General features: G+C 37.2%; 1 protein-coding gene across 1 annotated transcript; it reads right to left on the bottom strand.

Annotated features, from left to right (window-relative positions):
- Positions 1 to 6,226: 6,226 nt before the first annotated feature.
- LOC127747644 (putative F-box protein At1g67623) lies at positions 6,227 to 6,949 on the bottom strand. Its single transcript, XM_052261755.1, has one exon. The coding sequence runs from the start codon at positions 6,947 to 6,949 to the stop codon at positions 6,227 to 6,229; it is 723 nt and encodes a 240-aa protein (XP_052117715.1).
- Positions 6,950 to 9,580: the final 2,631 nt, after the last annotated feature.

Genomic DNA, 9,580 nt, shown 5'->3' with positions numbered 1-9,580 from the left:
TTGAATTTGTACTTGTTTTTTAAATTATCGATCTTGTTCTTGTACTATTTTTATGTAGGATATTCCATTAATTATTTAACTTTGATCTCACAGTGAAACTACATTGTAACTAAATAAAACTTTTTTAGATTATTCAAATAGGATACTTTAAGCTTTAAGAACCAAAATAGGGTTACGTTCAAACGTGGAGAACTAATTTAATACTTTATCCTAAAATTATATAACTATCTATATATAAATTAAGTTCATTTACACTGAAAATTTTAAGTGCTTTACGAAATAATGAGCAAAGAATAGTAAAAACCCATTAAATTTTAGATAAATTAGGTATCAATCATCTCGCCAAAGATAAAAATACAGGTAAGCTCAAGAAATGTTTATAAAATTTGTAACACGTGGTCTATTAAACCTAGCGAAGTCATTTTTGTAACATATAGCGTATGAAACTATGAATACACGTATTTTTTAATTTATTTTTAATATATATTTTATATTTTAATATATATTTATTATTAAAAAATTTGTTACATTTTTAAAACGTGTCAAAAAATGAAAAAAAAAAGTATAACTATAGTTTTCGGCCATATTTTTTTTAGCTATGGTCATATTTTTACAGGAATTACATCCACGCGTACTTGTTACTTTATCAATATGCGTTCTTATTGAACTATAACTGCGCTTATTTTGTTGTCACGCGGTTAATTATTGTCACACTTTAAAAAAGTGGTTGTATCCATAATCATATAACTACGTTTTTAAACATATTCTTTGGTGAATATACAACTACGCTTAAAAAACAGGAAGGTTTTCTAATGCTCCAGTCAACTTTTTTGGATCTTTGGTGATCCAGGGTGCAGTACCCTTGAGATATATTATTAAAAATGTTGAGGGTGCAGATTTATTAGGATTATTATGGTGTAGAATCATAGAAAAATGGTGCAAGGTATTCCCAAAACCTATTGAAAAGGTGACAAGCAAAACCTACAGGAGTTTATTGAGATTGGGGGCAGCTGTGGTGTGTTGTTAAATTATTGAGCCGCAGCTATTAAGCCAGCGCGGTAGTGGAGTGGTAGCATGGAGTTGGTTTTTTTGTGGACTAACATGGGCCTGGTTGTTTATGTTGGATCGGGTAAGTTTTAAAAACCATGTCCCACCCCCATTTGATTACCTGAATATCATTATTCGTAACCTAGCGCAGCCATCGTAGAAGAAACTAGAAACCCCGCTCTCTAAACGCGATACCCAACCCCACGCAGTCCTCCCAGGACCTCGCAAATCGTCGAAGTCGCGCGGAAGCAGCACCTCACAGCCGCTCCCAGTCCCAGGAACCAACGCCCCCTAACCCCATGCGAGTCCCGTTGAAGAACCGCCTCCAAGCAGCTCCGGAGAGTCAAGAAGCAGCGTGGAGCATCCCCTCCCAACAGTGGCATACCGGCGAATCTTACCCCTTCGACTCCAGATATGGAGGCTCCAACTTAGGTATTAATTTGAACGATTTCTTTTCTTTGCTGTGTAATGCAGTGTAGTTTTCTTTGAATTTCCTGGTAATTGTTATTGATATCATTGTATTTGAATTTTTGCATTTCTTTGAATTTGTCATTTTATTTTGTTTCAAATAGCTGATTGATTGTCATTAACAGTGTTTGTGATTGAAACTTAATACCTGGCAGATCCAGTAGTTCCAGCTGCATGCATCATAGGGATAGAAATGGGTTGCCCTTGTTGTTTGATACCTAAGTGGTGGGGCCCATCTTCTCCCATTCAAGTGTGTGATATTTTTCTTTGTTGATGTCAAACTTCGTTTAAATTTGGTTAATCTGAAATCTGTTTGATAGAGGCTGAGAGAGATGCCTTCCGACAGATCTGAAAGTTGGTTGTATTAGGTGGATGAAATCCTGAGTGTTTATGTCAGCAATTACCGATCGAGTGTGCAGTGTGGTGGGACAAGTGTGGGAAGCACACCCAGACCTTGGAAAAACTGTAAGTATAACCACCTGTATTCGGAGATCCTGATGTTCTAATTTTGGTTATGAAAGAGGTTATTCGTTCGTTGAATCTATTTTATATAAATTTTTGGTTATAGAATACTGCCGGAATGTATGGGATGAGAGATCTGGATGCAAAACCAATATTGTTCTGCCATAGGTCATTCAGTTAGTGTGTATCACTTGGCGAAGTGAGTGACGTTGAAGTTTGTCCTTGTGTCATTTATATTTTTTAATCAGTTGATGATTGCCTTAGAATTATTAAATAATTAATTAAGAAGGGGATTAATGCTGGTAAATAAATTCACAAATAGTTGTTTGGTGCCTGAAAATGGTGAATAAGTTGATGATTCGGTTTGTTTCATGTTGCATCAGAAGTTGCTGGCTTTTTGGTTATGGTTTATTCTGCCAGTTAGAGATCAAAGAATTTTTGTAATGTAATTTGAAAACTTGAATATTGTTGGACCTACCAGCTGGGGATGGAATAAAAGTAAAATGGAGGTAGAGAGAAGATTTTAGCGTTTGTTTGAATGAAGGTTGTTACGGAGTTGTATACTTATCAGCATTAAAGCAAGATTATTTCGTTGTTTTTGAGTATAACGGGGAATTTAAATTTAAATTCACGGTGATTCATTTGAGTGACTCCGATATTGATTATTCAAGTTTGATAAGTTTCCATGAAGATGACCGTCGTATGGGAAACAATTTTCCTATTCATATGATGGTGATCAATATGGAAACCTCTGAAACTTGAGTAATCAATTTCGGAAGCAGTCAAACGAATCGCCGCGGATTTAAATTTAGATTCTGCTTTGTACTTAAATGCCACGAGAAACTCTTGCTTTAGTTCCGATAACTCTACAACTCTGTCTCAGCCTTCGTTCATTCAAACACTATGATTTTTTTTCTTGCTCCATTTTACTTCTATTTCATCCCGGTTGGTAGCTCTAACAATATTTGTTTCTGCAGGCTATTCAAAAATTTCTGTTTTAAGAAATTTGATGCTACCTCGTGATGGTGGCAACACGGTCTATAATGATTGTTGTTAGCACGATATCTAATAGGAATGCAGGAAATTGAAACTGATATGATTTATGATCTCTTTTGCCGTCGAATTATTACGCAATAGAAATAAAAAATGCAGTAACTTTTTTTTAATGTGTACGTCTTTGTTGCTGACTTCCTGAGGTAGAGGCCCAGAAGGGGGGATAAGAAAAGGCTGCGTGCGCACATTGGAAGAGACGTGGAAGAATACAAAGGTTATGCCGACATGTACCTTGGTCCTTGGCTAGAAATCATGTTTTCGTCAGGAGGGAGGGGCACGTGAAGCAATTTAAAGTGACCAAATTTCACAAACGGGAGACACATTCTGTGCAACATGAAAAGGGGCTTTTGTTGGAGAGGTACATATATGTTGTTGACAGCTTGTTTCAGTTTTGCTACCTTATAAATTTCAAAGCATGACATGGCGTACACGTGATTGTGTTTTTTGACTTCGCTGGCCACATGAGGCTGCATATATTCAGCATTTTTCCCTTGTTGGAAATAAACTTATTGAATTTAACGTTACTCTACATTTCTTTAGATTGTGTATCTTGTTTTGGCGCGATTTTTTGTTCTGTTCTTCTGTGTTATTTGCACTGAAAGCTTTATTAGCATAAGAGTAATGTTGCATCTTTCTCCATTGTTTTGTCTTGGTTCTTCAGTTTTAGTATGTAACATATGTTCGGTGGTTTCTGTTCTTTTACATTGTTGGAAGGTGCAAGTTCGATTCTCTCCGTTTTGCTATGGAAAACAAAACATGGGTTTTGTGTTTTGTTTAGTGGATGGAAAAGACACGCTTTGCTCTCTTGGCTGGAACCCATGTTTGTCTTCTAAGCTTATCCGGTTCAGGTATGCTTCTGTTTTGTTCTTGTTTTTGTTTGTTGTTTTTTCCATTGTTCTGACACTATTTCTTCTTCCATTGTATTGAAATTTTAAATATTTTTTTGAATCGTTTAAAGAGGCTCGCTTTACTTTCTATTGTCCCTTTAAATACTTTTGTTCTCATTTGATGAAGAAAATAGAAAAGACGATGAACCACTTTAGCTGTTTTGTACTTTGTTTTTGCCAACTTTATGTTCTGTATTGTTCTTTTGGGTTGATATTTTTTTAGATTTCCAAAGTTGACTTAAATTTTAACACTTTCAACTCAATTGTGTCACTTGCATGACAGGTGGTTGCTAAAAGAAGTTTTTCAATTCATCACAGAATATTGAATCTATAAAAGAAATGTCTGTTTCCTATAAATGTAACAACCGGGTTGTACAGAAGTTTATATGTATTTAGAATTCGCTTCAAGGAAGAAATACAGTCTCAATTGGATGCATGAATGTCAATAATCTAACCATCATTGAAGTGCACTAGTATTTTAACTTGGACAATTCTTGTCATGCCATTCCTTTTCCTCATGTCCATTTCATCAAGTCTCGTTTTCTACTTCCTAGTAGGGCTGAGAGATGAATTAAACTTCTTAATGTACTTTGTGCTATACATTTTCATGTATCTTTTAGCAAGTGAAGCAATTATGTTTGTCACGGAAGTTGTTTATCGTTTTGCTGTGTTCATTTTATTATGCAGATAATAATCTCTGCTTATTAGTTGTAGGTGTCAGAGAGTCGGTACAGAATTTAGTAGGGATAAATTCGGTTTACTTGCACCGTTGCATTGTACAATGAAATTATTTTTTATGCATTTTGCATTTCCTCTATCAGTTTTCAGTTTATAATGAAATTTTGTAGCTGTATGTGTTTCGTCAAATTATTATCATTAATTAAATGTGTGTCATTCTCAATCCCCAAAGGAAGCAGATCTCAAGATCCTTGTCGCTTTTTCTTGTGACTTACATTGGGGTTGTTATTTTGTTTAGGGTAAAAACAAATGTTTTTTTTTTACAAAACGTGTATGACGTTTTGTCTCTGTATAATAATAAAAATATATTATTCAAAAACGACGTTTTCTCTTTTTATATTTTAAAAATATATTTGTTTTACAAAACCGCAGTAATGTTATGTACTATCATAACAGGAATGTCAAATATCAAAATGAACAAAAATTATCGCATTTCACATTAAAATTGTCTATATCTAAAAATCTTAGGCTGTATGTACCGTATGTGTTCAGATGACGTAAACAGAGGAGGATGGTAAATGGATTAATGGATTAAAGTGCTAAAATCACATATGAATAATTATACTTCGCTGAGTTAATAACAGTTATGCTGGAATAATAAGCTGATGTTATGCGTGAAGTGAACATTAGACTAATTAATACAATAGAATATACGTTAAAAAGTAAACCACGAAAGACAGTGAAATGTTAGACTGCTACAAAGCAGGTAACACATGGTGGTAGGTGCTGTTATAACTAAGGTTAAGACGAGCCTACTTCCTAACCAGAGTTAAGTATAGGACGAAGATGGTAACGATTATAAATAGGATACACGGGTAGGGATTTTGTTGCCGGTGCCTTTGGTTGGATCGGTTGGTTTGACGGACAGTTGAGTGGTTGTCTCCTCCTTCAATTTGACGTTGCTCCTGTATGCCTTCGTTCGAAAGGGAGTAGTTAGTCAGGAATCGGTGATGGGTGGTGCCGAATGGATGTTGCATGAATTTGATGCAGTAGAGAACTATTGTTGGTGAGCTGAGTCTGTGATCGTCTGCCAGATAAGAATTGTTCGAACGCCATACGAGCTTCATCGATGGTTTCGTAAGACTTATGGAGGTTGCCGCTAAATTCGTTAACTTGGCTATGACAGGCCGGCCAGGAACTATAGATACCAGGGACCCTCCCTATGAAAACAACATAGTATTTCTTCTTGGCACGGACCATGTTGAGATTCCAAGGGAGAGTTGTGTTGAGTATGTTTAAGATGGGATGTTGGTTTCGGTGGTTTTTAAAGGCAACGACGATGGCTCCTGTGATTTGAGCAGGAAATTGAAATTGTGCAACTGTAATATTTCCAACGGTTGGAAATTTATCGACTGTGGGGCTGACATGTGTCGTTTTGCAAGGAGCATAAACTAGCCTAACTTTTGGTTTGATGAAGGACAGGGTTCCGGTTGAAATAAAATATTATTAAATAACATATAAATTTCAATACTTAATTATAACAAATGAAAGATAAAACAAGTATGTAATTAAATTGTATCGACTCATTTATTTAACGTTTAATATACAGGTTGTAATTAAATTGTATTAACTCATGGGAGGTTGACGAAGGCTTGCAGGTCGTAGTCTGCGCGACGCTGGATGCAGGGGATATGAGCGGCCCCTCCGAAAGCATGGACGGAGTTTCGCTCTGCTGCACGTCTGCGATAGTCATACAGAAGAGGCATGTGGCCACTGGTCGAGCACCTAAGTACGGCACAGACGGTGTGTTGTTCTTCTATATGGGGCATTTGGACCTCACTTGGCCACGAGATTGTCAGAATTGAAAAGCACCTTGCCTTACAATCAGCGAGTGAACCAGCCGCATCAAGCTCGCGATACAGTTCCAGCCCTTTTTGTTTTTCGTCGTTGCCGTCCGTGCGAAGCAGCAACGTCATGGTCAGTGCGTATTTGGCTGCTGCATGGCCTGTACTTGTTGCACTATTCAGCATTTGGAGGCCAACATTTTCGTCATGTCTGATGAAAAGTTCCCGAAGTGCCTCCCGAAACAGAAGCTCTGGATGGCCAGCTACCATGCATCGATCAAAGAATCTCTTTGCCTCCGGACTGAGGCACCACCACCACGGTGTGGCATGCGGTGGTGGGATGAAAACACTCCGGTGAACAATATCAGAATCTCCCGCATCGCGTGCAGCCTTACAGGTCATTCTGAGACTGCACAGGTCTCGAATGGAGTCTGAGGCAACTTTAATGGTAATTGCTACCCAGATGTCGTTGGGAATGAAAGCGATATTTGAGAAACAGTCGATTGTCATTTTCAGTTTGTTCATGTTGGTTCCTATTTCGATGGGGATGGGGATACGTGTTTAGAGTATAGGGTTTGGAGTGTGGCATAGGAGTGTATCCTCCATATTTATAAGTCCACCGACCCTGTTGGAAACCTGAACTTGAGTGTAGCAGATACGTTCTCAGTAATGCATGCGTAATATTAAATGTTAAAGTAAGCGTAACTATATTATGGTGAAAACTAAAAACTGTATGGGAAATGGTATTAATTATTGGAAAAGAATAGATGACCAAGAAGATTTTTCAAGAATGTTCCCCTAGCACTCTCCTAATTAAATTCACTCTATTAATGTTATTATAATACATTGTTCAGACGTTGTTAAACAAAAGTTGTTACTTAGCTATACTTTTCTAGACCTGTAGTAGTACACATTATTCCACGTGCAGTCAGCAAAATGTTAAAGGTTCGGGCAGATACTTAGCCGTTTAATATATGAATAGTTAATAGTTAATTTTTTATGTAATCTGAATAGTTTAGGGTAGTTTAATACCATGGATGTGAATTTTGTGTTTTTGAAATTTGTTTCGTGTATCACATAGAGGGGAGATAATGTGACGCGTTTAATGTGAAAATGAAAAAGCGTTGAACATATAGTGGAGGGTGCGAAAAACGGATAGGTGAGGTTAATGCATTTATTATCGAATTTAAAGCCCCGGAGAAGCGGTGTGACTGTCGAGTGAGATAACTGTGTATACATAATTGGATTGGAGAATGTGATGAGGCATGTCATATATAAATATAAATAAGTTTCATGTTTGACATTGCTTCGCTGAGGATTTTGTTAATAAGATTGAAGGTTGTTACATCCTTTTGTGACTGAGTCACTGTTCATTGGGTTGGAACAATGTCAAGCCCCAGCGTAGGTGACAGAAGTGGTTCTTCCGGAGGAACTCGCCCTGGCGCCCCTTTCCGCGACGACGGTAGGCGGTTTCACATTATCTTTTTTTCCGGTTATCCTTTATGTTTACTCATTGTTATTGTTTTTCCTGGGTTTGAAAGTCCAGATTTTGTCCCCACGGTGAATCCTGACCAGTTTGTCATCATGGAGGACCTTGAGCAGATGCTGCGCAGGGCATGTGACGCCCTTAAGACAGAGCCTCCAGTGTTTGAGCCCCGCGATTGCATATACGTCCAGGGCGACCGGTACTATGGGTTTCTGGTGCATGTGGGGGGCCCACCGGACGGAGTTAACTTTGTGGCCTACGGCAGGTTCTCATCCAACGAACGCCTGGCAAGGCAAGAAGCCACTTTATCATCCCTGCAAGCGGTTGTTGGAGAGTCTGGGAAGGAGATCCTCGACTACAATTACTACGTGACTCAGAGTTGCAGGGAACGTCTACTAGAGTTGGAGCGGATATCTAGTCTGTCCGTCGACTCCCGTGTCGCTAAACTGGAGGCTGAGAACGCTCGGCTTAAGAAGCGGCTGGCTTCTTGGGACACCTTGCACGGCCGTGGATAATGTTGGTTTGGTTTTGGGCTGACGGGTAACTGTTTTTGGGGTTTGGGGTTTGTTGTTTAGGGTTCATGGTTGACGGTTTTAGGGTTTGTGGTGAAGGGTTTATTTTGCATCTTTGTGGGTCGTGACTCTAACATTTATCTTCTTATTACGTTATTATGTAATAGTTACAATCTATTTCTTTATGCGTGGTTTACAAGGGTTGGCACAAAAAAATAAATGAAAAAAATCGTTACATGCAGCTACGAATATGATATATTATTTTCATTGCATAAATAGTCATGAAGCTAGGCGTTATTTTGTTCTAAATTACACTCCATTGCATACATTTGAAGTTAAATATAAAGTCATTCCATGTGTGGTTGAAGGTTATTTGGAGATTGAAGTTTAACATTTAATACGGAGTAAATGGAAGAGCACACAGGTTTCTATTATAAATGTGGTAGCCGAAAGGGTAGAAGGTGTTTGCGAAGGGTTGTGAAAATGGATTATGGACATTTTTGTATTGATTATAGAATTTAATGAAGTCCCTTGGGAAATGGTGTCATTAGGCAGTTCCAATTGGAATGGAGAGGGTGAGGACATGGTCGATGGGTCATGGTTTGGTCTTTCGTGTTTGGTGTTTGTTGTTTATGTAGTCCAAAGACAAAAATTTTTTTATTAGTAATATTCTAGAGTTATTTATAGGGTTGCTAATAACAACAAAATTGGTTTAAAAAACTTCTCCACATGACAGTATTGAAAAGGGTTCATATGGAACATAGATTTTTCCAAATTTTGGTAGGGATCACGGCTCAGCAGTGTTTAAAGAGACGAAGACTGCTGCTGCAAAAATTTTCCAAAATTTCAGATATTATCCCTGTTTGATATTTAATGACGTAGAATGTGTTAGCATAATGAAAATGATTAGGTTTGTGGGCTTTCTTGTTATTTGATTTTAATTTTTTTTTAAAAGATGGATTGTATTGATAGTTGATATTATTTTTCCATGAAACAAATACATATACAATGAATTTTTTTATTAAATCTTCGTAGCTATAATAATAATAAAATTAATAATATTAATAACATTACTCATATTAAAAATAAGATCCATAAAAATATTAATATTAATAATAATAACAGTATGTTTGAAGTTTGATA

This window comes from Arachis duranensis, chromosome 5 (assembly GCF_000817695.3).
Source record: "Arachis duranensis cultivar V14167 chromosome 5, aradu.V14167.gnm2.J7QH, whole genome shotgun sequence".
In the NCBI taxonomy this organism is placed as follows: Eukaryota; Viridiplantae; Streptophyta; class Magnoliopsida; order Fabales; family Fabaceae; genus Arachis; species Arachis duranensis.
Note: the sequence above shows the minus strand (reverse complement) of the source record. Positions and strands in the feature narration are given on the sequence as shown.